General features: G+C 44.4%; 3 protein-coding genes across 7 annotated transcripts; 1 reads left to right on the top strand and 2 right to left on the bottom strand.

Moving 5' to 3' along the window:
• Positions 1 to 423: 423 nt before the first annotated feature.
• tdrd5 (tudor domain containing 5) lies at positions 424 to 12,168 on the bottom strand. Of its 2 annotated transcripts, none has more exons than XM_035413459.1 (17): positions 11,609 to 12,168; positions 10,576 to 10,812; positions 9,787 to 10,251; positions 9,065 to 9,228; positions 8,752 to 8,835; positions 8,599 to 8,655; positions 8,230 to 8,374; positions 7,930 to 8,111; positions 5,992 to 6,212; positions 5,288 to 5,497; positions 4,860 to 4,926; positions 4,513 to 4,713; positions 4,256 to 4,405; positions 3,704 to 3,817; positions 3,215 to 3,376; positions 1,542 to 1,710; positions 424 to 920 (listed from the first exon to the last, which is right to left on the bottom strand). In XM_035413459.1, the coding sequence occupies exons 2-17, from the start codon at positions 10,802 to 10,804 to the stop codon at positions 775 to 777; spliced, it is 2,766 nt and encodes a 921-aa protein (XP_035269350.1). In that variant the 5' UTR covers positions 10,805 to 10,812; positions 11,609 to 12,168; the 3' UTR covers positions 424 to 774. The 2 variants fall into 2 exon arrangements, with proteins under 2 accessions (XP_035269350.1, XP_035269351.1); XM_035413460.1 differs by having other exon boundaries at positions 3,215 to 3,373; positions 11,609 to 12,166.
• nphs2 (NPHS2 stomatin family member, podocin) lies at positions 10,827 to 17,226 on the top strand. Its single transcript, XM_035413461.1, has 9 exons — positions 10,827 to 10,938; positions 12,611 to 13,121; positions 13,243 to 13,346; positions 13,694 to 13,766; positions 14,136 to 14,218; positions 14,343 to 14,546; positions 15,557 to 15,612; positions 15,833 to 15,911; positions 16,610 to 17,226. The coding sequence occupies exons 2-9, from the start codon at positions 12,779 to 12,781 to the stop codon at positions 16,874 to 16,876; spliced, it is 1,209 nt and encodes a 402-aa protein (XP_035269352.1). The 5' UTR covers positions 10,827 to 10,938; positions 12,611 to 12,778; the 3' UTR covers positions 16,877 to 17,226.
• A 136-nt stretch (positions 17,227 to 17,362) lies between these two features.
• axdnd1 (axonemal dynein light chain domain containing 1) lies at positions 17,363 to 26,808 on the bottom strand. Of its 4 annotated transcripts, XM_035413456.1 has the most exons (25): positions 26,310 to 26,806; positions 25,743 to 25,918; positions 25,412 to 25,515; positions 25,040 to 25,136; positions 24,630 to 24,715; positions 24,459 to 24,515; positions 24,088 to 24,196; positions 23,635 to 23,756; positions 23,411 to 23,551; positions 23,041 to 23,145; positions 22,751 to 22,871; positions 22,175 to 22,276; positions 21,856 to 22,022; positions 21,632 to 21,698; positions 21,169 to 21,403; positions 20,849 to 21,065; positions 20,658 to 20,751; positions 20,372 to 20,574; positions 19,905 to 19,995; positions 19,640 to 19,780; positions 19,317 to 19,379; positions 18,758 to 18,883; positions 18,558 to 18,649; positions 18,327 to 18,454; positions 17,363 to 17,813 (listed from the first exon to the last, which is right to left on the bottom strand). In XM_035413456.1, the coding sequence occupies exons 1-25, from the start codon at positions 26,335 to 26,337 to the stop codon at positions 17,698 to 17,700; spliced, it is 2,988 nt and encodes a 995-aa protein (XP_035269347.1). In that variant the 5' UTR covers positions 26,338 to 26,806; the 3' UTR covers positions 17,363 to 17,697. The 4 variants fall into 4 exon arrangements, 3 of the variants coding, with proteins under 3 accessions (XP_035269347.1, XP_035269348.1, XP_035269349.1); XM_035413457.1 differs by lacking the exon at positions 22,175 to 22,276 and having other exon boundaries at positions 26,310 to 26,807; XR_004764796.1 differs by lacking the exon at positions 17,363 to 17,813 and having other exon boundaries at positions 18,558 to 18,644; positions 26,310 to 26,808.
• Positions 26,809 to 27,093: the final 285 nt, after the last annotated feature.

Genomic DNA, 27,093 nt, shown 5'->3' with positions numbered 1-27,093 from the left:
CAGGAGGGCGGTTTTGGTATGCATGCAGACAGAATCAAGAACAGTCGTCCACAGGGAGGTCTGCACTGTGTCTGTGAAAAAGCCGATACTAATCTAACTAATTCACGTACAGGTGCCCATGGAACCCACAGCTGACGTGAGTTGGCTTGTTAAGGAACATGCTGAGCTTTTTCAACTTCATGCAACAATATTAAGCTTTCAACAAAGCATTTATTGACAAAAATAAAATACTTTTGACATTATTTTTTTGCTGATGCTGAACACCAGTTTTGTTTTCCCTTTTTCTTCAATGAAAAATAAGAATCTATGGGCTGCTGAACTTGCAACTCCAATCGCAGTGATAGAAAGAAACTTTCAATAGATCCTCAGATTTCGGTGGATTTGGAATCTTTCAACAAAGAAAAATCAAACATGACGATGCGCTGAAGAAACAAAATTTAAATTTCGAAAGGTAAAATTGTCCACACGAGAAGGAGGTGGTGGTAAAGAAAAGCTATTTCCCAGAAATCTCCACCTTTAATGCCTTCAGGAACAATATTCACAAATTGTCATGCATAACTGTTGTGGTATCGGAAAACTGGGGAAAGGATGTAATATACTCCAAAGAAGAAATACAGCAAAGGAAAAGAACAAAAATACATGTCCAAATAAGAAAATAACATGAAACATACATCCAGAACAGGTGCTCATCACACAGTGCTTCCATACTGTCACACACACACACACACACACACACACACACGCTAAGCCTCTTTAAAGCTTGTGGGTTGGAGGTCATGCCATCTTATGAGGGTACCAGGAAAGGAGGTGTGTCCCAGCAGCCAATTGGGCAGCAGGCCCCAGTACGGTGGGCGAGGTGTGGCGTAGCCATGGAAACAGGAAGCTGGTGACGGGCTGCTGAACAGCCAGGCTGGACACACCTGGACAAAACGGCACAACGTGAGACCCAGGGCCATTAGGCACACTACAGTACAATGGGAAATGCAGGTGAAAAAAGACACGTGAAACCAGTATGACATTTGCTGACAAGTCCAAATTTGAATCTATACTTTTTATAATTAGTGTGCTTTCCAGTACATGGTGCAAATGGTAACTGTAAAAACATTAAAAGGAATGTTAATTTGTAATCGTGTTGAGTCCCTACAGGTGCAGCCAATATATTGCTGCAAAAGACCGAATGATAAGTTTTTTTGTGTGGTGTTTCAATCTGTGTACATTGTGTGTTATAAAGAATTCAAAATTCAAAAGATTTCATCACAGATAGATGAAAATAACATCACTTAATTTGCAAAAGGCATTGTCTGATCTTATAACAAAACCTTAAGCTGTAAAAAATCAACAGTGCCAACAGGAAAAATAAGTTTAATGTAGAATACTAACAAGAATCTCGCGGTCCAAAATGGACTACACCCGTCAGCCTATCTGGCTGTACGATTGCAATCGATATCGATGCTTGATGAGGGCTAATCAGATCAGGGGCGCCTGCGTCTTTAAAGAGCTCCAGCCAGCCCCCCAGCCCCGGCACACGCTGAGCCTCCTACCTCCGCCACAGTCCCGCGTCCGTACCGGCGTCGTCTCCGAGCTCCACGGGCCGCTCGTTTCCGGGGCGACGGCCTGCTGCAGGGGTGGGGCCACGGGCTGGGGGCCGTCCTTCACTAGCCCCGCCCCTGACGCCGTCTCTCCGCCAGAGCCCTTCTGCCCAGGGCACAGCTTCGCGGACGACAGACGCGCAACAGAATGAATTTCACTTTAACTTACATACTTCAGCTACTGATGCCGTTAGTCGTTCTGACTAACGAGGACAAATACGGACTCAATGGGGCTGCGCTTCATTAGTTTGCATGGAGGGTGGGGTGGGGGGGGGGTATATCCTTTTTAAGTGCTTTATTCCCATTTTTCTCTGCAATTTGTCTGTGCTGTAAAGCTTATCGCTGTGGATTCAGGAAAGAACAGACACGAGCGAGCTCTCCTCAGATGTGAGCTGCCTCTCCTCATCACGCCGCTGTCTGAAACGCCGTCCAGCGAGACGCCGTTATCTCGGCAGACCAGAACCCTCCTATCCCCGGGCCGAGCTGAAGCCAGCTGCGTGTTCCCTGCTAGGCTGCAAGCTGCATTAGCACGGCCCAAATCCGATACCACACAGTGGGGCATACCCCTGCACTAAAACAGTGCCTTAACGGGATGAGACACCCAAACCTCCCAGCCGCATTGTTCGCAGTGCGAATCTGCAATGTAAAAACTTGCGCTTGTTTAATCCAAACAATAATCTTACCAAGGATGCATCCTCAAATACGTATTGACGTTTTCAGAGTACTCTAAATTAAATTTAAGCACCAATTAGACACATAGTAGATATTGTTTTCACAACGCAAATTGTTCCAAAACCTGAACATTATCCAGAGAATTCCCCTTGGCATCTTTTATCATTGACGGCTTTCTGTAATGGGCACTTCTCTAGCACTGAAAGCAACACCACCATTCATTTAATCAAATATTTATACTCTTATCTGTTCAGTAGTTTTCAGCCAAGAGAAAAATGAAAATGAGAACAGGAGATTTAATCTTCCCAGCTAGCCCACTGCAAGCTTGATTTCCTTTCAAAATCGGCATTAAATCAAAATCTGTAGCGACTCCTCATGGATTTACCAAAAATAAGGCAGCAGGGGGTGAGGCTCATTATCATTACCAGGCAAATTAACAATCAATTAACTCTTTACTCATGTACAACCCTCGCACTGAACAATCCATGCCGACAGGGCTGCAAGGAGACTCAATCATCAGACTGACAGGAGATATAAAAGAGTAATATAGACCTATGTAAATAGCGAGAACCAATTTCTTTTGAGCACTGTAAGGTCGGCTATACACAGAATGCTGCTACATGCTAACCCAGGGTTACGGAACAAGAGAGGGAAAAGAGCATCCTATTACTATCCTACTACTCAGTGCCACTGTTCTCACTGCCAATGCTAGCATAACATCTAATGCTAGCACTACACCAGCACACTGATTAACACAAGGCCTACCTGAGTGGTTCTTCAATTAATGTGATTTTGTTTAAGGTGAGGTTCTAGTATAAGCCCTAGAGGGTTTCCAACCTCTCCAGCACAACTGATTCTGCAAATTATTTTGTGGACTTGCAATTGTTCTTTCTTCATGCAAATGAATGAACAAACAAACAAACAAACGAATGAATGAACGCATGTGCACATACCAGGATCCCAGGGGAGGGATGGCGTGCTCCCACCTCTGCTGCGTCTCCATGACCCAGGGTGTCCTCCGAGGCACTGCCAGGGGTCCAGCCCTGGTCCCAGTCACTGAAGTACTCTGGGCCCTTGCACAGCAGTGCTCCAAACGGGTTAGCATTCTCTGCCTGCTGAACAGTTTAAACCGCTAACACCGCTTCTACACAGACACATCCTAATAAAACATACTCACTGAATTAGCCATCACTCCAAAAATGAGCCATTTATGAGGGGAAAATGGAGTGAATTTCCCTGTTCCCTCCAAATGTGTGTATCACTTCAAACTTGCAAAAAATTGTGTTCATTACACACCATACCATACAATACACATAAACTGGTGGTAAAATTCCAAGGTGGCTTGAATCTTTGCACCCAATCCAATGTAAACAAATGATTTAAAAAGGAGAACTGCATCATCTGTGGGTGGGACACAAGGGTTGTTCGAGTGAAGGGCGCACCTGGGCCGGGCTGTTGACTTCTGGGATGCTGATAAACTCCAGCTCTGGCAGGTCAGGCAAGTCCAGCTCTTCTCTGATTGAGTGAAGTTTGACCCCGCCCCCAGGAGAAGGACCCTTCAAACACACACCAGAGACATGAGTCACCTGCTGCCGACTGCCCTCACAACAACAAGCATTTCACCTGAGTTCACGTATTTTCTGCGCTGGAAACAGTGAATGAAATGTGAGTATAAATGTACGCGAGAGTCCATTAATTACACCCAGGTATGGGGAATTGGCATCCCCTACAGTTTCAGTTGATATAGGGCCCTTCCAAACAGTCCATCGAGGAACACCCAGAGAGAGCAGGCCTGAGAGTCACCCACACAGCAAACTGTAATTCATCTCTTTACTGTCTCAGCAGAATGGGTTTAACCGCCCCCTCAGCTCTGTCTCTGTGATTTACGGCGAGCTGGAAAACCTGTTGGTATGCAGCCCAAACCAGAGCTATAGTTCTGAATATCATGACCGCCACGAGAACATCTGTCTGCCAGCGTGAAGACAGCGCGATACCGTCTGTGGGGAACCCGGCTGGGTTTGAAGCTTTCCCACGATACTCTTGTCTGGACTGTCCCCAGCAGAGCCCAGACTGCACAAAGCAGTCCTTTCCTCGTGCAGACCCGTCTCCATATACAGGCTCACTGGGTTAAACTGGCCAAAAATCTGAAAAAAAAACCACTCCATTTATTACAAGTCCTATAGATCAAACAAAAAAACCGGATGAAAGATGCTGTCAGTGTTAATATTCAAACGGTAAGTCAGCTGCTGACCACTCTGCTGTAGAAGGTGGTGCAAGAGAGGGCGTGGCCCGCCTCCTTAAGGGCGGTGTGTATGTAGACGTCCTCCTCAGTGTGGGTGTCGCAGAGGAAGAGGTGCAGCACGTCGTCCTGGTGGCTATGGATGGCGGCCACCAGGGTGCGCTCACAGCACAGCTTCTGGAAGCAGCTCACTGCGCTCGTGCTCCAGCTACCCTGTGAAATAAACGTCAGGCTTATGAACGGCTGCTGGCCAATGGAGATTTGTGTGCCGCACGGCTAAGTCATGTGTGCTATTCGTAAGGGGGCCAGTTGGGGGGGGGGGGATAGGCGGAGGGGAGATGAGAAAATGAAGGCCTTACACCGATGGGCCTGACCCCGGTCAGGGAAGAGGGGACAGCTTGTGCAGGCAGTTCTGAGTAGCAGGACCTGGGAGTAACACAGAGAGAAAACACAGAGTATATAACAGCCAGTCATTTACAATGTGTCCATTAATAGCAAGACTGAGCAATTAAACATTCATGAGGTCCATTCCTTCATAAACTGGACAGGGTGACCTCTGCCGTTTCACTTTGCTCGATGGTGTTTCCTTCGGAGCAATGCAAATGGAGATATCAATATTTTCACAATTAAAAAATCAATGCCTGCAATTTGTGTCATCACCCTTTAGCTCTAAAATGAAGTTCTTATTTATCCGCCCGCATTGCCGCAGCAGAAAATGCATCAGCTCCTCAGGTCTACGGACGCAGACCCTAAGGGGAATATGTAGGCGCGTGGTGCAAACACGTACTTGAGGAACCGGAGGCTGCTTGTTTCCGCGGTGCTGAGATCCCCAAAGTCCACGTAGTACACCTCCACCTGCCCGCGGTTCAGGACGCGGTGGACGATCACGCGGTAGAACCACATGCCGCGCGGCGCGATGCAGCACACCTGGCCGGGGCGGACGTAGCTCTCGGGCAGCCGGTAACGTTCCGCCACCTCCGGGCAGGTGTAGCAGGTCCTGCCGGTACACACAAACCTCCGTCAGAACTTCTGCCAGCTGACTGCAGCTGTCCCAGCATTGCCTGCACTACATTTGAAGCCCTCTGGCTTTGTTTCTTAAGGAGAGGTTCTAGTATTATCTAGGCTCTAGTGTTTCCAACCAACCTCACTAGCACAAATGATTTTGCAAATTGTTTTGTGTATTTGGTAAATGGTAAATGGTAAATGGACTGCATTTATATAGCGCTTTTATCCAAAGTGCTTTACAATTGATGCCTCTCATTCGCCAGAGCAGTTAGGGGTTAGGGGTTAGGTGTCTTGCTCAAGGACACTTCGACACGCCCAGGGCGGGGTTTGAACCGGCAACCCTCCGACTGCCAAACAATCGGTCTTACCTCCTGAGCTATGTCGCCCCAGATTTGCATTTGTTCTTTCTTCGTGTAAGCGAATGAACGAACAAACAAACGAATGAACGCAGAAGAAGGCCTCAGGGCGGCAGACGAAGCCTGAAACCTCATTTCGATCATCATGTTCTCCAGCGCCCTGGCCTCCTGGGTCTCGTGGAAGCGGACGTAGAAGTGGCTGGGGGACTCCACCCGCTCCACCAGCACGGGCGCCAGCTCCCGCTCCCGCCTGCGCGTGGGGGGCCTCAGCCTCTCCTCCCGCAGGGCGTCCGGGGGCACCAAACACATCCCGCTCATCGTCAGGGCCGGGGCCGGGAAAGCGTCCACCACCTGAAGGAACAGACGCGACGTTAACTTCCAGAAGCTTCTACTGAAATCAGAATTTCCACTGTACAGCGCAGTAATCCCCAAGGTAGATCACTCAGCTGGAATCAATTGCTATTATTTCAAAGCACTGGACAACTCTTGCATACAAGACAATGGTATTGCTAGCCACCAAATTAATTGGGAACAACACTTTTCTATATCGTTAATCGTTGTTGACGAAGTCCTTCGGGTCATTCGATGAACCTTTGTCACAAGGGAAGCTTGTTTTCATTGCTTCTTCCTTATTTATTGGAAGTTCTGTCGAGAGCCAGGAGCTTGTTAATTCTGCGCCGTTTGCCTGCCTGGTCATTACGTTAAGATCATATCCCACAATAAGCAAGGGCACAGGGAATACCATTACACTCATCTACTGGACGGAGCTAGAATTGGCTGCTATAATCATAAGCGATACAGAACATAGTTGCGGGGGAGACATAAGTTCAAAGTCATTCGCTTCAATTCAGAGCAAACTCCATTAGTGCGACCAATACGTTTTAAGTGAGATTTTTATCATAGCAAGGCATCATAAAACGTTTTAATCTTATGCTGAAAGGCAGTAAAAACCAAAATTTTATAGCGGAGACTACCTTTTGCCAAAAACATCCAGTTTTTACAAGCGAGCAGTGTTAAGTACTCTTGACATTGACTCAGTGCGGATAAATTCACAACAAAAGCATAACGAACATGCAGCGTAATCACTAGGAACACTCACTCGATACTGTCACTGTCCTTGTAAAGACACAAATGATGAAATTGTCATAGCAGACCAAACACTAATGACCATGAGTAGAAAAAGACAGAAGAAAATGCTAATTCTAGATGCACAAGTGAAGCTACAGGAACACTGGAAATGGGCAGGATCTGAGACACAGGTGGGCCAGCAGGGACGAGCAGACACCTCTTCATCGGGGACCTTCACGTGTGCAAACAGGTCTAGCGGAGGTCGTTCTGAACTGGTGTGAGTCTGGAGCCAATGCTGACCTGTGCACTGCTGAATGTGATTCTGCAGTGGCACACCACCAAGCCCACTGACATCCATGACTCAACTAGCACCACTATTACTGGACACAACGGATCGAGGAACATTGAAACTACTGAAAATTATTGGCCCCATCACTCCTGGGGCTTTTGTTCATGGACGAAAAACTAAACAAGCATCGGTCTGAAGATTTTAATTGCACCCACACGATGTATAGCCAATACATATAATATGGCAATTTAAAATACCCATAAATTAATGTACTTTTCAGATATAGTGCTAAAATGCAATTGGTTGTGCTAATAATATCTTTCTGCATGCCCGGGTACATAAAGACACAGTGCCTGATCTTCTGCGTAAGTCACTCTGGAAAAGCGACTTAGATAGGTCTGCTAAATAGCAAAATCTAATACATGTATGTACAGTATACATATTAATGGTCCTGCAGATACAGTAATCCAGTGATTAATGTAAATTTAAGCCTTATTTTGAATGCTTTTGAACCAAGCTTTCCCTCATTCCTCCCTCATTCATTCTTAAAGATATATTTTGCTTTATTGTGCTGTAAAACAGCTGACTCCCACATTATTCCGGCAGATTTTCCACAAATCTTCAGAATTTTCTTTGATGCAAAATGAAAGGAAGCGGTGGGAAATGACATTTTATTTTAACGAATAAGCCGAAGGTGCGTTCACGAATCACCTGACTGAAAGTCTTGGTGGTGACCCTGAGGTCAGTGTCCACCTCCAGGACATCCACGCGTTCCCCTTCCTTATCCCTCCCCTCCCAGGGAGACTCCTCGCTGTTGAAATAGTACCCTCTTTTCGATGGGTTCAAGGATTCCGATGTCTCTGTGGCAACGACGCCATTATCCTGCCCTCTCCCTAACAACAAGAGAAAATGATTTGGTGAGGCAGAAACAAAGGGATGTAGTCTTCTAAAGTAAGTGCTTGTCTGTCTAGCAGGTGAGATAGCCAGAGGGTGAATCTGGGATTGCCTTACCTTGTAGGTTGCCCTTGACGATCCAACTGTTTGCCTCCTTCTCAGGACCTGGCTCCAGGTAAAGAATGTCGCTGAGCGCGCTCACCATCTCCGTCACACTCAGGAAACCGCACTGGACCACTGGAAGGGCCACCCCAATCACCCTCTGAAGACACAGGTCAACACTGCACTCAAAAAGGCTGACAGATCCACAGCCAGATCCGGTCATAAGAAATAAGTCCCTGTACAGCACCAATAAATGACACCAAAAATAAGAACACACCTGTGTGTTTTGAACCCTCTTCAATCACCTAATCATTATTTTAAAGTACTGAACCCCTGCTTTCAGGTCAGAAGACACACAATGCGCCAGAGCTACAAACGTTTTACCTTGAACTCCCCAGGAAAATCATGGATGGAGATCCCCTCACTGTTTTGAGCAACAACCTGTGAACCACAATACTTTGTCAACATTTATACCGCAGCCCTTCCAAAAAAGCAACCATACAAATGCACAGGAGGCATGACGACAGTTTGGCTGACCTGGTGAAGCTGTTCCTTCAGTTCAGGGCTGACGGTCCCTGCAGCCCCACTCTCCAGAATGCCATTCCTAAGCTCCTCCTCCAGCTACATTTCAGAGAGGCAACAGACGCTGGTTTGATATCCTTTGGTTACCTTTCCTTTCAATTTAACAGGTGCTACTAGGCTTACTTCACCTGCCTATTACCTGGCTATAGTATATCATCAGTAACAGCACTACTTTGGGCATTGGACTGCCCCGCAGATCCTCTTTCTACTCAGCAGGCAACACAGGCAATATAAATGAAAGAGGAAGGAAGAGTGAGAGAGGCGAGACCTTTTTAACACACTTCTCGAACGCCTTTTCCTCCAGGACGGGTTTTGGCGCAGGCCTGTCGACCTCGCTGCGCCGCCTCCCGTCCCCCGGCGTGCCGCAGGGGCCCGATTCCTGGGGGAACTCAGGCTTGTTCCTCTGACCGTCTGTGAGCATGTGCTTTACCCCTGGGGTGGACAGTGAACGCGAGGTAAATATTCTACAGCAGAACGTCACATCTCCCAAGGTCCACACCGCAACAGCGTCATTCAAATGACAATTCCTGTACCCTTTACACAATTGATCGATACAATTCCAACAATGTTATTTTTTTACTAAGAAACTAATTATTTTATTTAATGGCCCACCACTGCCCGCCATCAGGAAAGAAAAGCTTTATTTATACAATTACAATACGCAAATATCATTGTGGTGAGTCACTACCACCCCGCCTTATTGCATCACCTACCACCATCCTCCGTCAACAAGACAGACTCACATACGATTAGACTTGTCTCTGTAAAGGTAATACACATATACACATAGACAAGGACGAACACACATTCACAAGGACGTACAACTGTACCAATGGGGATATTGGACAAGACAGGGACAAAGACAGAAAAAGACAAGGACAAGAGGATGAAGGCAAACATAAAAAACTATGAAACTTCACACCACATACTAAAAAAAGAGACGTAACCACAAACATACAGTACAGTAGAAAAAGATGGAGGTGCTCCCACCTGTGCCCACTGGAGCTTTGTCTGCACTGGGTATTGACGGCGGTGGTGACAAGGCCGGTGACACAGTTTGTACCAGGGGCTTTTTGGGGGTTCTGAGCATGAGAAGTGAGCCCGTTCGACTCTGCTTGATGTCCACAAGGTCAGAGGCCGCCGCCAGCATCTCGGCGATGGAGTAAAAGCCATAGTGCATCACCTGTAGGGGTCGGCCAAATAGCCTGGCGAAGCAGGGCTCCAGTTCTGATAAGCTGACCGGCCCCTGAGAGAGCAGCTGTCGCAGCTGACTGCGCAGCTGTGCAGGCAGAGCTGGGGGTGCGTGGCCTCGACGGGGAAGGTGTAGAGGGACGTTCAGCAGATAGCGAGGAAAGTGTGACCCCAAAACTTGCTTCCGCGCAGTTGGTTTGGATTTGGGGTTTCGCTGTTTGGACACCAGCTGTTCAATACCTTTAGTGGTCTTGTCCCCAACAACTACGGTCGGATGGATCAAAACAAAAATGAATATAAAACATATCAATAACAATTTGAATATACAAGCACATGCATTTAGTGTAGACATACTGTTACGCACTTCTGTATTCTTTCCTTCTCTGCTGAAGAACAACGACTGAGCAGAAAATACATTTTAAATATCATTACAGCATTTGCTGCAGCTGGTCGCCAAAAAAACGATTAGAGTCATAAAAAACAATATCTTATTAACACTGGGAGAAATTAAAAATATTGGCATGAGACAGGCGTGCCAATCTCTGATTAATGCTTGTAATATTATAAGATAAACTACATTAGTGTTACCCTTCAGGACCAGACTTCCATCTGAAGAGTAGTCCACAGATACCACATCCGGCATTTCTTTGACCATGTCCAAGATGTTTCTGAAGCCCAGAGGCCTGAGGGGAAGCGGATGGCCCAGCATGCTGTAATAGTCTCTTTTCAGTTGCTCGGGGCTTAAGCCGTTCTTAGCAGAAACAAGGAGAGAGCGCACATCCTTCTTCAGTCCAGAGAGCACCTGCTCCTGGGTCATGTTGACAACTAAATGGAATGGATGGAGGACGCGGTTAGGCAGTGTGCTAGTTTGTTTTTTCCCTCAAGTATAAAAATGCAACCTGTGTCGATAGTACGAGTCGTGTTTTATGGGAGCCACACAAACAGCCTCAGGTAATTTAGCTGATTAGCTACAGCACTGAAATAGCTATAAAAATATTTTTTTGCAAGCACATGGATATGTAGCGATGAGAAGTAATCTCAAAGCCTTACGTGAATCGACTGTGTACTTGCACCATTGTGCAAAATAGGATGCAGAAGTTCAAGCATGTACACCCAGTTTTGCCGACTGATTGCCTAGTTCACTTGGCCACATGAAAGCTTTCCCATATTGAGACAGCTTAGCACAAAATTAGCCAGCTAGCCATGACGAATCAAAATGTATTTTTTAATACAAATGCAAACAGTTGTCTATTGTTTTGTATTATTAGTAATCAGGCTTGCATACACACAGGCCAGTATGAATAAAGCAAGTGACACTGCAACTGCACAAAATTACGGCGCTAAGAAACACTTCGTATTTGTATAGCTGGCTGGTTTTCTGATGCATTAGGGCCCCAATGTTTCCGTAGCCATGTCGATATAACTTTAGCTAGACAAAGTATAGTATAAGCTAGTATAAGCTCGTGCTTGCTAAAATGAAAATAAATGACAAGGCCTGCAAATGCACAGTGGCATTGCAAGATTAGGTGGCCTACCAGTTTGAAAACAGTATACATTGATGCATTTGTCCACACCAATTAAAACAAAGCAGAATAAAACAAAATACATTATAATAACCCACCATAGATTTTTTCACCTCACTATATTTGGCACGTGGACAGAATGACTCCTGTGTAGTCTCCAACAAAGCTCAGCGTTGACACGTCATCCAGCTTTTTTTTTTTTAATGCAATTGCGCTTAGGCAAAATGGAGGGCACGTTTTCCCATTACCGTACGAACACAGTATCAAATAGGAAGATAAAATAACTATGCGAGCCCTTCTTCTTTAACTCTTAAATTAACATTATTCTCAGAAATTAGATACGCATTATTTACTGAATATAGCCATTAACAGTGTAATTCAGTAATTAATATTGAATTTCAAACCGAAATGGAGATCAATTTTCTTTCGTTAGAAAAGCACATAAAAAACAGCTGTTCAGTACTCGCAGGGAGGAAGTGAAGGTAAACGAGTTCACTGGATATTTTAATTAAATAATGTTAGGGAGGGATACTGTGGCTTGCCTACCCCTGCTCCAATAACAAATAACCCTGACCTCAGCTTTTTCCAGTTCAGAATAACCTCTGACTCTGCACATTCCTCACAGACACGCACTAAACCCCCCCACAGCAGAACAAAGACACATTATTGACTCTAATGAAAGTGCTCTTTAGTCAATCCAGTGCCGGTTTCCCGTCATTATAAAACGCATAGGAAAGAGAACAGAACATTTCTGACGCATTCCATGTTTAAGAAGCAACATAATTATCTTTGTGTGATTTTTCTTTTTGGTCATAGTATATATAGTTACAAAGCTAACATGGAGGGTGAATCAACCACAAAGCAAATTGGCCAAAACTCTCAATACTTTCTTAAATAATATAAATAATTAATTAACATTTGTTTGTGCTGAAATTAAAGAATATATTTTTAATCATTTTGATTGATGTTAAAAAAAAGTATGTTTTGATTATCTTATGAGCCTCCCACTTGCACACACAGTCTTCTGACATGTACAGTAAGGAATGCCACTATCTCATCTTGCCTTATATACCACCTCCTCTTTACCTCTAAATACACAGAACAAGAGAAACGATCAGACCATCACTCAGTTAGAGGATCAGTTAGCAGTGTACCTGCACAAGGAACCAACTGTTCAACAGAAAACCGACCAGCAGGCTAACCCTTCGATTGTTGGCTCTATATAAGAGTAGGGTTGAGTCCCAGACCCAGGGCTGTGTTTCCGTGGGATGGTTCTTGCTGTTGAGAGCTTTGTCAGCATGGACAGAAAATCCAGCACAGCCTCCCCTCGCCGCTCACCGAGGGAAGGAAGAGAGCTCAAGAGGGACAAGTCACATGCCTCCGGAGGGCGACATCACAAAACCAGCAAGGCAGAGAAGCTACCACAGAAAGTGCGGAAGAATGGGGAGCCAAATGAAGAGCCAGAGGCTTCAGCCAAGACAGAGGAACTGCAGGAGGGTTCAGACAAACCTCACTCCACTGTTGTCAACGTGGACAGTGTGAGGGACACCAAAGGACAAGAGGAGACCGAGGAGTCCCTGGGACTCCTGGAGAGGGAGTGGCAAGAGGAAGGTGAGAAACGTGGAGTTATATACAGAGACCAGGAAAACACAGGCACAGACATTCACATACACACATACAGTTTACATTCAAACAACTGAATATTATTCCTTTGGTGGATGTCTTTTCACAGGTGTGAAGAGCAGGAGACCTGGCGTGTGTGAGTGGCTTCTCACAGGTTTGGCCATTCTTGTCGTTATACTCTCCTTTCCCCTCTCCATCTGGCTGTGCTTGAAGGTAAGATATGAACTTCACTGTTTGGTTTCACTGTAAGTAAGCAAATTTACCAACTTTAACTTTCAGTAGTAAGAAACATGCTCTTTTAGAAGAAATGGTTCCAAAAGACTCCTCTGCGTAGAGGAATCCTATCTAGTATAAGGGTTATTTGACAGGCAGAATGACTCAATCTCTGAGCTTTTCACCAACCATACGGGGTCCCATAAAGAACTAATAAAGGTTAGTCTATGGAGACAAGTCAATGAACCCTGTTTCCTGAGAATGCATGATAAATCTAACTTAGGAAAGTGAGTGGCTGTGTTGTGTATCTTCTATTGTTGGGTCTAAGCCTGTGTGTTGATCCACAGATAGTGAAGGAGCATGAGAGAGCAGTGATCCTTAGACTGGGGCATCTTCTGCCAGGGAAGCCCAGAGGACCAGGTCTCTCCCCATTTTTCCATGATTGAAAAATTGTCATCAAATTTTTAATTTGAAACAAGTTTGAAAGAACTGGCCCTTATTCAGATTATTGTGCATTTCTGTCATGTTTAAAGGTAATGTGTGTTTTTTTCAGGATGTGTGTGTTTTCAGTTAAGGCTTTCTCACTAGTTTAAAGCACAATGCATCAGATACAGCACACCAATGGGGTATTTCACTACAAAGGATAAAACCATGTATATTACTGTGTATTGCTTACTTTTATAGTAAGTTTTACTCTCCATTTACAATCACTTTCTCAGACTGTTTGTTCAAATACAACAAATGTTTCATGTCTCTCCTCCTCCTTCACTCAATGCTTTTGGGACCTAGGACTCCTCTTCTACCTCCCCTTACTGGATGTTTGCCAGAACGTGGACATCCGACTGAAAATGCTCAAGGTCCCCTCTCACACGGTAACTCATCTATCTTCGCTGCCCTTCAAGGAAACAGACAATGCGATCCGCATGAAAGTTTAATGCAAATGGAATGATTTCAGGCATAATGCCATGAATCTTTTACTGCCCGCGCGGCGTCCAGGTGGTGACGAAGGACCTGGTGAGCACGGAGCTGAGTGCGGTGTGTTACTACCGCATCGAGAACGTGTCTCTGTGCTTCACCTCCCTGTCGGGGGTCTCCGCCGTGCTGCAGGGGCTGGTCCAGGCCTCCGACAGGGAGGTCCTCGCCCGCCACACCTTCACCCAGATCCTGCTGGAAAGGAAGAAAATCGCCCAAGAGATCCAGGTGATGACCTTTTGTCTTTTGGTAACATCCAGGGCCTGACTACTAGCATGTGCAAACCTTTTAGCATACACAGTTGTGGAGGAAAAATACATTTGTACTTAGAGAATGTAAACTGTTAGTGGAAAATTACTGTGGGCCTTTTGTAAAATAACATGTTCCAGGTGGACACTCCTGTAATTGCAAAAATGTTCTGGGAGTACTAACAAATGTAAATTAATTTGCTTAAACAACTGTTCTCCACAGCTATGTCCTGTCTATGCTACAAGTGTCATAGTAGCATAGTTCCTCTCTCACTGATATCATGTATCAAAGCTTCTCAACCTTGATTGAAGTTTCTGTGTAGAACTGAATTATTATTCACCAACAATACCAGTAACGTGATCAAAGATTGGCTATGGTATTTGTTTTGTGCCAATCATCGGTTGTGTTATTAGTTTTGCATGTGGTATAAAGTTTTGCACATGCTAAAGTTCTTAGTAAATCAGATCCTTACAGTACCTTTTGATTAAGGGCCCTAACATTGGCACACATCACTGCTTATTGAGATGTAGAGCAATGAGCTGAAGGACATCTCTGGCTCTTGTCAGACTGTAGGTTGTCGCAGGTTTCACAAGCCCCCAGTTCCACATTAAGAAATCAGTTTGACTTCTTTACCCCTTGTAATGACAGCAATTTGAACATTGTCCTTTACCGGACTGGACCTAACATGGTCCAATGAAGTCAATATAGCTATAAATTAATAAGTTTTATGCTGTCACACTGAGGACGACACCAAGGTTAGATTGTGCTCTGTGCTTTGGCAGTTGCTGCCAAGTGTTCTTTGTTCTTACGTGTTCTTACATATCCATTAGCAGAAAGACATGCGTGCTGGGTTTACAAGGTTTAGATGAAGCATAATGATAGGTTTGAATTAAGTAAAGGAAATTTAGCAGAAGCACCATATAAATACATGAAGGTGAGCATCTCCACACTGCAGTTGTAATGGAAATCATTTCCATTTCAATATACAGGTGGCGCTAGATGCTGTGACCTGCCAGTGGGGAATCAAGGTAGAGAGAGCAGAAATGTGAGTAACGAAGGGATAACAGCTCACGTACAGTATATTACTGCAGATTCTGTAGTTCATTCAGAAAACAAAGGGATCTTTACAGATGAACAACTGAAATGTAAATATCTCACATACAGTACTGTGCTTCTTAAGCTTTCTTTAACACTCTGCCCTTATGGTTGAACAGATGCATTTGAGTGCATCTGACGAGCCTCACAGACTGTGCTGTGAATTTCAGAGAGGACCTGTGCGTCCCGGCTGAGCTCCAGCACAGCGTCGCCGCCGAGGCGCAGGCCAAGAGGCTCGCCCAGATCAAAGTGAGTGAAATATCCCTCCCTCACGCGCCTTTTAATTGGACGAAATGAAAGGGGAAAATAGGAAGAGAATCGCTGATGAAAGGGAACTAATTTGTGACAGGGAACAGCTTGAAACCCTCAAAAAAGTGGACTCTCATTACTTTCACTGTGTGCATGTCGTGCTGTCATCTTGCATGCAGTATGTATCATGGAAACATTTATATGCTTATTTAATCATGAGCAGCAAGAGGAACCAATAATAAATTATGGATTTATGCCACTGCACTTCAAGAAATGTTATTCTGAAAACAAGTCTTGTTGAGACATGCATTACGCTCTTTGAAAATAATGTAACAAATAATAAAGGCAGCACACAGCATATACAAAAATATTGTATAGGACTGGCCATTTTACATAACAATCCTATTCCATTTCTATATGTAGGCCTGTTGTACATGGCATATTTATGAAGGAGACCCAGGGATTGTCACACCAACTGTCAACACAAGACCTGAGAATAATTATGTATATCTGAGAAGCCTAAGTGCGTATTGTGTGCATGTGTGTTTGAGTGTATAATATTGTGTGTGCGCGTGTGTTTGTGCGTGTGTATGTGTGTGTGCACATGTGTGTGTGCGTGTGTTTGTGTGTATAATATTGTGCGTGTGTGTTTGTGTGTGTGCGTGTGTGTGTGTGTTATGTGTATATGTGTCTCACAGGTGATTGCTGCAGAAGGGGAAAAGGCTGCTTGTGAGGCTCTGAAAGCCTCCATGGACTCTCTGTCTGGCTCCCCGGCTGCAGTTCAGCTGCGCATCCTGCAGCTGATGCACACTCTGCGCACGGAGCATCCAGCGCTTGTCCTCACTCTGCCCTCCGACCTCCTGACCCTGCCTGCCGACCTCTCTGCCCCCCCCAGCCCAGCCAATCATAGCCTCCCGGCAGACTCAATCACAAATGATTCCCACAGAGACTCGCCCATGATGTAGACAGTAACCCTGTTACTCTCATATTAAGCTCTCCAGACTATGAAGGGGAAATGAGAAAATAACTACTAAAAGCAAAGATGTCCACTCCTTGTCCTGGAAATCAAGAGCTCTGAAGATTTAAGAAATGGCATTAAAAGCCTCCTGGTGATAGACACTGTAAATTACAGGTGATTCAGGTTTGATGACTCTGGTTAAGTTGTTAACAGCCAATCTGGAATGAAGGCCTGATGATTTTCAATGAGCGCCACTTGAGTAAAAATTTAAATTTAAATCTTATCAGCTCAAAAATAAATTCAGACAGGAGAACATCACACTGGAACAACCTACAAACAATCTGAGACAAAAACTAAGCAACATATCTAGTGGAAATGAAAAATAGATGATATCAGCAACTTGGGTAATTATTTATATATTCTAAACATGTATATTAACTTGATGTTTATATGTTGCCTCAATTATAAAATTATGAATTATCATTCCATTGTGTATATTCCATTTTGTTTTTATTAATAAAATCTACACAAAACAGCATGAAATACATTATTTTGTATTCATAGACACCATAACAATTTCATATATTCACTTCCAACAGTCCCGGTTTCCTCTTTTTCAAGGCAGTGACCTGATACGTAACAGATAAACATTTCGCCAAAATGAAAATCCCATAAGTTTAGTTATGTCCAGTACAACATCCTTTTTTTCAAGACTGAATTCTGCACATATTCAACACTGTGGGGGTTTTGTTGTCCAATAGATTTTTTCAGTACAGTTTAATCCCACTATGCATTTTCTGGTGGGTTTTGGAATAGGCTGTTCTGGGGTCAGTGCTTCTTGGGTGCACGGCGCTGCTTGGGGCTGGGGTCTGGTTTCTGACTCACTGTTCTCGGGTCAGCAGTCACAGCCCTCTGGGAAGTCACAAGCTCTGTTTTTTTGTTCTCTGAAAAGCAATAACTCGTGTTAGGTGGGAGGACCAAGACATCCAGGAATCTGATTACACAAGCAAGATTAGATGGAAAACTGAGTAAAACTGAAAGCACCTTACTATGCAGTATTCACATTCCACAAAAATATCCAGCCCTGTCTCAATTGTGAAAATTATAAAAGGATAAAATGGATGAAAGCAGAGGGCTAATCTAGGCCATGACCTAAGCATGAAATGAGAGGCTAGCGCTGTCTTACATCTGTCAGGATCCACCTCAAAGTGGATTTGATTGTTTTAATGATCACAAAATTACAATATAATTTAATTATTACCATGATAATTCTGCTTTGGAGATACTACATCTGTGAAGAATGTCAACTGAATATGAATATGGCGGCAGCAGATGGAGGGGCAGTGAACCTTATGAAGGCTTAATACATCAGCGTTACGTGTGATGCACTGCCTTCCGCATGGAGACGGCAGCTGCAGGAGAGACTGCCTCGTGGTGTGTGCAGCGGCCTGGCTCACCCCTCAGCTCCACGGCTCTGGCCTTCAGCTGCAGCTCCAGGTCCCAAACCTTCTCCAGGGCCGCCTGCAGTGCTTTCTCCGTCCTCTGGGCGTGCTCCTCCGCACTCTGCGCCCGGCTCTCCGCACCGCTACCACAGAACGAGAGAGGCGGGGTCGGACCACCTGACCCACGCAAAGGCCCATGTATACGGACAGAACGCAAAATAATTTTTCAAAAATAAACTCTCTTACAGCAACTGCAGCTGAAGAGTCTGTACTGTGGCCAGGGCATCAAGGTCCCTCTCAGTGTTAGGAGTCGGGGATCGTGCCACGTCCTGACTGGTCTGACACACAGAGAACCGACTCAACTTTTCCCAAAATCTGAAATTCACTTTCAGCCACTGCTTTCCAGTGCACAGTCCTTGTTCTGAATACCGAGGCAACGTACTCACCCTAACTGGCAGAGTGCTTTCTGGTCCTGGGGTGGTCTCAGCTGTACTGCTGTCATGACCTATTGACTTCCTGGAATAAGATCTCTCCGTGAACTTCCCCATGGGCTCTGAGTTCTCTTCCTCTCCCTACAGAGGAACAGACATGGAACAGCACACCTGGAACAATCTGGAACATGGCTTTGACCACACAGGCTAAATGCTGTATGCCAGGCTGCAGAGAGCCCTTCAGGAAAACTGCCAGGGAAAGAGAAGCTCGTCTGATTTTTGAGAATAACACTTCATGGTACCCTGCTGCCGAAAGCACAGTGAGTTGTCATGCCCTTCAGAGGGATTGAGAAGGCAGAAAATAAACTCTGGCATTAAGCTTAGGTTTACTATTATGGCTGAGTCTGTGAATTGATTTCCTGGGAATATGGCATCAGGGATCGTATTATGCTTTATTTTCTTCAGTTCACTGGAGCAGGAAAGCTTAGTGCGGGGGAGAACTGCTCTGGTGGAAGTCCTAATTGACTCCCTAATCAGTGTTCAGTCCCAACCGTGCCAGCGTAAAATCACTGACCTCACTGACAGCCTCTTCCTCCACCTCCTCTGTATCCGACGGTGGTTCCGTGTCTTCGTCCCTCTAAACAAACAGATGGGGGTTAATTACCGATGAAAATCACAGACCACAGTTCTTTTTAAAATATCATAACATACCATAGACAATTTTGCTAATAGCAGCTTACAGCTGTTCTGCTTCTACTTTTCTCCCTTCAGTGCATCCATTATGCCTAGTTTACATTATTACGTCCAATGGTGCTCTTACCACACAACACATCTTTACAGGCCTGAGGCCTGCAGGGAGCAGGGTGGAGGTGAGGGGGCGTAGGAGGACTCACTCACCATAGAGTCCTCACTGGTCTTCTCTGAGGGAAGGATATCCATGATGGACTGGGAGACCACAGTCTCCTGTGCATCAACTGGAGCTCCTTTAATATCCAACAGCAGGCAACGACAGGCCTCTGTCCATACTTCACACTCCCGCTGATTGCCATACACACGTTCCATGGAAAAACAGATAAGTGACAGTTAAACTTCCTTTAATGAAAGAGGTTAGATGCAAACTAATATGTACTGTACAAATAATGTGCCTTTTGCAGGTTAGCACCTGAAGCTTGCTGAGCCCAGCCAGCTCATTCTCAGACTCATCCCCAGCTAGTTGTTTCTGAAGGTCATCCTCAACAATGGGCAGGCAGGAACTACAAAGACAATAATCCATCCACTTCACATTACACAGTGCCTTACCCATTCGCTCAGAACAACCACAAGGTGCCACAGAACCTGATATGGCTTATGGCATTTCAGTGGCATTCTGAATGTAAATGGACAGAAGCCTGGTGTTACTGAAGTCCTGAGACTATTCTAAACAATCTTGTTATATGCAGACCTGTCCGCCTAAGGCTGCAGCCAATATTTTGAAGCTTTCAAAGCCATATAAATTCAGTAAAAAAGCATTAGTTTTCTGACAAATTGGGCTGACAAATATTGATTTGTGATTGATGTGCAATTTACACACCAAAGCTTTGAATGACACTATTAGTTGATTAATAATCATTTAACACTGAGGGCAGCCACCTTGTTAGGTACTTGGAGAAAAGATCCAGTTTTTGTGTAAGGCGTTTGCCATCTTCTTCCAGCTCTTGAAAAGAGACCGTCACAAGAGCATGGGGGACAGGGTCTGAATGCAGGGGAGGTTCCTGGTCATCACTAAAATCAGGAACCATTAGCAGAAGCAGGTCCACCATCCAGCGAGTCAAGGCAGAGTGGACGGAACTTGCCTGGCATCACAGACACATACACACATACAGTCAATGCAAGTCAATCAGCATAAGCAGTGTTGTCACAGTGACCTGTACTGTACCTCATCAGAGAGCCTTTGGTTCTCGCAGTCAAAGAAAATGTCTTGCATTGAGACGAACTCCCGTAGCATGGCAAAAACACTGTTTATCTCAATCCTACAAACCACACAAAAAAGACACATATATTACTAAGCAGCATAACTCCAGTGGTAGTCTGACTGGCTTCTTTCTTAGGCATTCTCCTTTCCCATACCTGATGTGCACTGTCTTCTTGACCCTCTCACTGTCTGCCCATGGACTAGATACTTGGAGCATGGCTTCTTCAGTTAGCTTTATCCAGCTGCCAAGGTCCTTTTCCAAGTTCAACCAATCAGATTGTGGAAGCGTTTCAGTCTGGTCTTTCACAGTCATAAGTTTGAAGGTCCAGCGCTCCATTGCCCCGATTAGAGATATCAGTAATTTGTGTACACCTGGAATATAAGGAAGGAATTGATAACTACAACTGCAATGGCACAGAACCAAGCAGGAAGATTCATTATCTTTGCCTCTTCACGCCCAATTTTGAGCTCTGACCGCTCTCTCCAGTAATGCGGGTCCCCAGTTGCTTGTGGAGCTCGGACACAGCCCTCTCCAGCTCCCACACAGTCTCCTGGCCTTTGAAGGGCTCCCTGTCGAGTCCAGGGTGTCTCCTAAAGAGCTGCAGGCTCACGCCCACCCAGTCATCCTGCAGCTGTGAGAAGTGGTTGAGGGTCTCCTGGCAGGAAAGCAAGTCCTCTCCCCCATAGCGCTCGCACTGTGCAGTCAACAACTGCAGAGAGAGACGTACCCTTAAAATGTGATATGCACTGCAGGTTTTCTGAGGAACTGTGTCAAAAGGAATTGCAGGTTTTCTTTTTTCTGAGGTTAGCAGGTTTTCTGAGCGATAATGTTAAAATGAATTGAAGACAATTTAAGGCCATTTAAGTGTAATTCATGTTACATATTAACACACTTAAAAATAAAATTTATCACCGTAAGAATTTGAAACATCTCTTACCAATGACCACTGTTTCAAGTCAAAAAATAACTTGTCCTGTGATTCTTCCAAATTTACATCTGGTCTGCTGCAAAGAATTAAGCAAAAAAAGCAATAAATAAATAAATAAATCCTAACTGATGAAAAAAATTAATTAACAGTGAAAAAAAACAAATCAGTAAGAGCTTGGTTTGGGAGTTCAGTGATTATGAATATCAGTTTTCAGTAAACCCCATCCCACTCACTTGATATTGGCCTCACAGAAGGCCTGCCATTGGGTGATGCCAGCCTGGACTCTCCTGATCTCCTCGCACTGTCTCTCCTCTGTGTCGTTCAGCCTCTGTGTGAAGGCGGTCACCTCATCCTTCCACTGGTCTGTCAGCTTCACGATATGCCTCATATCCTCTGTGTCCTAGAGGGAGGAGGATGACTGGTGAGAAAACTCTGAACCAAACTCCAGGCCTTCTTACTGGCTGACAGTACTGTGCTCAACATGACACTCTCACAGTAACCAAGGTCTAGAGGAGCCAGTCATGCTCAGGGTCCATGGTAATGAAGCCTCACTTTGGTTGTCAGCAGGGCGGTGAAGCGCTGGGCAGTTTTGATCCAGGCATGATTGCTCACATCAAGTCTGCTGGCCAGCTGGAGTTTGTTAGCCTTGATCACCTGAGAATTACACAGGACAGACACCCTGTCTGCGCTGACCTCAATGTTACAAATCATTGTCGGACCCCAGGAAGACTAGCTGACGTCATGGCATTAGCTAATGGGGATTCTAATAAACAATAAACAATCTCTCTCATCTATGTGTGCTACTACCTGGCTGTGTCACTGGAGGCGTAGGACTTGCCCTGGGTTCAAATGACTGCACAGTGTATATCAAATGCACAGTGATAAAAAAAAGGTCTAGAAAATGACATATGCATTTAAATTACGACTTTAATATGGCTTTTGACATTTTCCTCAGAATAGAATCAAATACTACTGTGATTATCTTCCATGAAAAAGTTATCTTATCTTCCGAACCTGTTAATCCCTCAAGAGCTATAGCGGAAATGAAGCTGCTGGAATTAGACTATGAAGAATCTGAAGCAGCTCTTCACACAAACAAATGGATGTGGGGAGTGAGTGCCAGCGCACCTTGACTGCCAGGCTGTGGGTGACTTTGCTCCAGAGGTCCCTCTCGTCGGTTAGCCTGGTCACCTGATCCTCCAGCCTATGCCGTTGCATCTCATACAGCTCACGGTGCTCCGTCACCAAGCTTCAGGCAAGAACAGGCAACTGCATCACTGCCCTTCACCCTCTCAGCCTTGCTCTAATCATCCTTCGTGAATATCTCTGTGCTGTTTTCACTGCGGCTACACACAGTGAATAAAGGCCCTGGGTAGATGTTTCAGGAGTAGAGGCATTAGGATATGGGGGTGTCTTACTCTGAGGTCCTGTGTAATTCCTCCTGTGCCTTGGCCAGATTCTGCTGAGCCCTTTCTGCTTGCTGGGACACGTGTTCATTGTGACCCTTAATCTCACTCAGCTCACTGGAACACACACATCAACAGGGACAGGTAGGGAAATGTGTCAGGAGGAGAAACATGAATTAACTCTGTACAGTATTACTTATATCAATTTATTTTCACAGGCAATCATGGAAAGACATTGTCAAAGCAAATAACTTCAGCAACAAAGACACAGTTACTTATAGTATAGCCTCACATCTGAATATGCATTAAGTGTCTATGTATGTATACTTCTATTTATAATAAGTACAGAAATGGACGCACAAGCAAGCACACGGAGCCTCACTTGTTGAGCTGGGCGATGGACTTCTTCAGGCCGGTGATCTCCTCCATGCGGCGGCGGTCCAGGGCCCTCTGTGCCAGTGCCTGAGTGTGGAGCCCCTTCATCTGCTGGGGGATGCGCTCCAGTAGGGCCACGTACCTCTGTCTGCAGCAGGGAACCCGGCTTATGACACTGCATACCGGAGACACTAGCACCAATCACTTCTGCTCCACCGTGACCCCACTGACCTAAGCTTGGCCAGCAGCTGCCCCCTCTCTGCACAGTGCACGCTGACCTGACGGATAAGCTCGTGGAAGATGGTGGTATAAATGTCCTGCTCCACCCGCACCAGCTCTAGCAGGCCCTCCATCTAACAGAGGAAAAATGAATAAGATCTCAGCTTTATCATCACCCCCTAAAACACTTGTGTACTTTTTAACCATTGACCACATCACAATGTAACTTACTGAACATATTAATTTCAAACACGTACTGTAGCTGAATACTATGATACTTACATGACTTGTCAACATTCAATCAATATTAAGTCCAGCTAAAATTTATTACATAATAGGTCATAGTATTGGTCTTCTTGTGAATAACAGGCAGATAGTTGTACACAAAATATAAAGCATCAAACTGTATTTCATTAGAAAGTAAAGAATGGGAATAGGGATGTTTCTTAGCACATATCAGTAAACCTGTGAAAGGTTCTCCAGCTCTGCATGCTCCTGATTGACTCCTGCCTTATCCAGCATCTCATCCATCACCTTCTTCAGCTGCAGGACTTCCAGTCGGCTGCTGGGCTTCCTATTAATTCACAATGTTTAACTGTTTTTTAAACTTTCTCATTTTCCTCCCTACTGAGAGCTACTCTCAGCTTGGGGATATAATTTACATTTTAAACATGAGTGATAACTGAGCTTCAGCAACAAAATGTCAACAGCAGCAACGTTAAAAATCGCAACATTCAAGGAACCTGTATTAAACCCTTTATAGCACCAACCCTTTTACAATTTACAGATACAGATGTCTCTAACTGATATTTTATTTTACTGACATTGTCACTCACATTGACGGGAAGACTCTCAGTCTCTTCTCCTCATCTTCCAGTAAGACTGTGTATTTACTGAAAAGAGAAAGAGAAAGTAGAAAGGACAAATAACCATAAAAAACTTGAGTGCAAGACAGAAGAGAGTGCATTATCACCTCAGGTATTTAGAGTAGGGCTGTTTCCACTCACTCTTCATAGCACTTTAGCCCCATCACCCCTTTGTTTTTCACAACGTGATATTCAGCAGGGATCAGGCTCTCTTCCAGATTTGGGTCCTGTGGTATGAACAATACGTATGCATTAAAACAGCTACTGGGCATGTATGGTGCAAGTTGCACCATAGTGTGTGTTCAGTCAAAATTTCCATATGGACACAAAATTCAGTCAATGACTGTTCTTCACACACAGGGTCTAAAAATAAACCTTGCAGTGGAGTCTCACATCCAAACCACTCCATTAGGGATCAACAAGCCAGCAAAATGACCCAGGTGAAGTATGCTGGTCGTGAAGGGCAACCACACCCATTTTAGTCAAATGTCCTAACAGTTGTTATCTGCAAAGGCTTAGGCCTCTGTTAAGAAAGCCTCCTCTCTGCTTGCCTTGTGAAGATCCTGGGTGCTGCCTCTCACAGCGATTTCAGACAAGGGTTTCCTGGTCCTCTGAGAAACCATGGCATCACACAGGAAGGAGATGTCCCTGGACAAAAAAGAAAAAAAAAGAAAAGCAACAACAAAAAATTGGATCACATCTTCATGCAACCATAAAAAGTGACATTAGACAGACAACAGGTCCTTCCATGCCAAGCCAATCAAAAAGAGGGGGGAAAAAACAATTTGGTGGCTTGACTAACCTATAAACAATGAAATATATGAATTATACCTCCCAGACCAGGATTTTTAATAAAAGGTGGAAATTGTACCTGGAATGCATCTAACCATTTTTTCTAGACTTTTAATTGGTTATAATGTTACCTCCCAGCTCCAGTTGCTGAAGTTGGTTGGTCCAGAAGGTGTTTGTATTTCTTGCGAGCAAGAGGATGCTGCCAAACTGCATCTGTGCGGCGCATCCCACAGATCTGGCATAAACAGTTAAAAAAAAGCAATGACACCATCTTTAAAACACACGCATTAAGTAACTGAAGTCATTATTAGGCGATGTCTGAGGACATTTTCTCATTGTTTATGCGTAGGTATTTAAGTTTGAAAATGAGAAGTTATTGCTGAAGCACTAAGAAACCCACAAAATGTTAAAGATGTCAGTTGTCTACACACAAGATAAAATAATGAACTGTATTGCACTTACCTTGAAATCTTTAGGCGTTTTGGTGATTTTTGGGGCCTCCAGAGATCTCTCCAGGGGACTGACCGTAGAAATGAGGGTGGTAAGGAGTTCATCAGGGATTAAGTCATTGTGTAAGGGCGTTAGCTTCATTTTGGATCGCTTCACAGGGACAAACTTCTCTTTCAGCTCGGGTAGTTCTGTATAAGTAGTAATGATATACATACACCGTGTAGATTGGAGATGGTTTCAGAAGTATAGAAAGAGAGTGCTTCTTTATGCCAGACAACAACACTATGCTTTCAATATCTGCGTAGCCTATTTTCAAGACCCTATTGACGGACATAGTATTTTGTACCCATTGTATCGTTAAATTGCCAATCACTTTTGATTATTTGAGCAGATCATTGCCAGCTGTTGCTGACAAACCCATTAGTAATGCACTACAAAGCTACCAAGCAAGTTGTAAGTCCAATTCAATCATAATTGTGCAATGCTTCAATATTAACTTAATTTACCAAAATTTTACTCTGATTCCAATGACTTGTCAAACGCAAATAGCCAACATTCCCGCACATGATCGTAATCTACCTCTCATTTCGTCCACTGTAGAATTCATCCTTCGTCCCTCCGGCTTGGTCAAGGCTGGAGGTGATGGATGTTGTTTTATGATCGTTCTCAGTTTTGCCTCGATAGCCCCCCAAAAAAATAGACACCTGCCGGACCGTTTTAAAAACTTAGGCGGCTGGCTTCATAACTAGCAAACAATGTATTTCTTGTTTGGGTCCGTGTAGCGAAATTCTTTCCCGATTAATAGAAACGCTTTATGGATTTAAAACTAATTGCGTAGGCTATCTGTTAACCAACAAAACACTTTGTTTCTGCAAACCATCGCTGTGAACGCTGTCCGAGACCAAGGTCCTGACGTATCTATGGAAAACAGAAACATCCTGTGCGTGCCTTCAGAGTTGCCTGTAAGTTGTGTCCCGTTACGTATTGCGTAACGGATAGCTAGCAAATATAAATTAAGACAATGTTATTTGGTTCTAAGGTCAGATTTACAACCATGTTAACCATGCATACTCCTGTATTAAAATGACAAGTTCCTCGTGCTTTAGCAAACAAAATAACGGCATCCACACACACACACACAAAAGTGTATATAAACATAATGCTGTATTTAAATTCACAAAACTGTTTTATTATATTGTTTAATTCATTATCGGAATACTATTAACAAACGAAAGTCAGATGCAGTGTCCAGGAAAGCGATCATGGTTTGACACAATAAACACAGGGTCTGTTCCGTTATCATGCGAACTATATGCAGCACTTGGAATTAATTACGACAAATATACATGTGTTTGATGTTCAT

The sequence above is a fragment of the Anguilla anguilla genome, chromosome 4, assembly GCF_013347855.1.
Source record: "Anguilla anguilla isolate fAngAng1 chromosome 4, fAngAng1.pri, whole genome shotgun sequence".
Taxonomy (NCBI): domain Eukaryota; kingdom Metazoa; phylum Chordata; class Actinopteri; order Anguilliformes; family Anguillidae; genus Anguilla; species Anguilla anguilla.
This window is presented reverse-complemented; position numbering and strand designations above follow the sequence as displayed.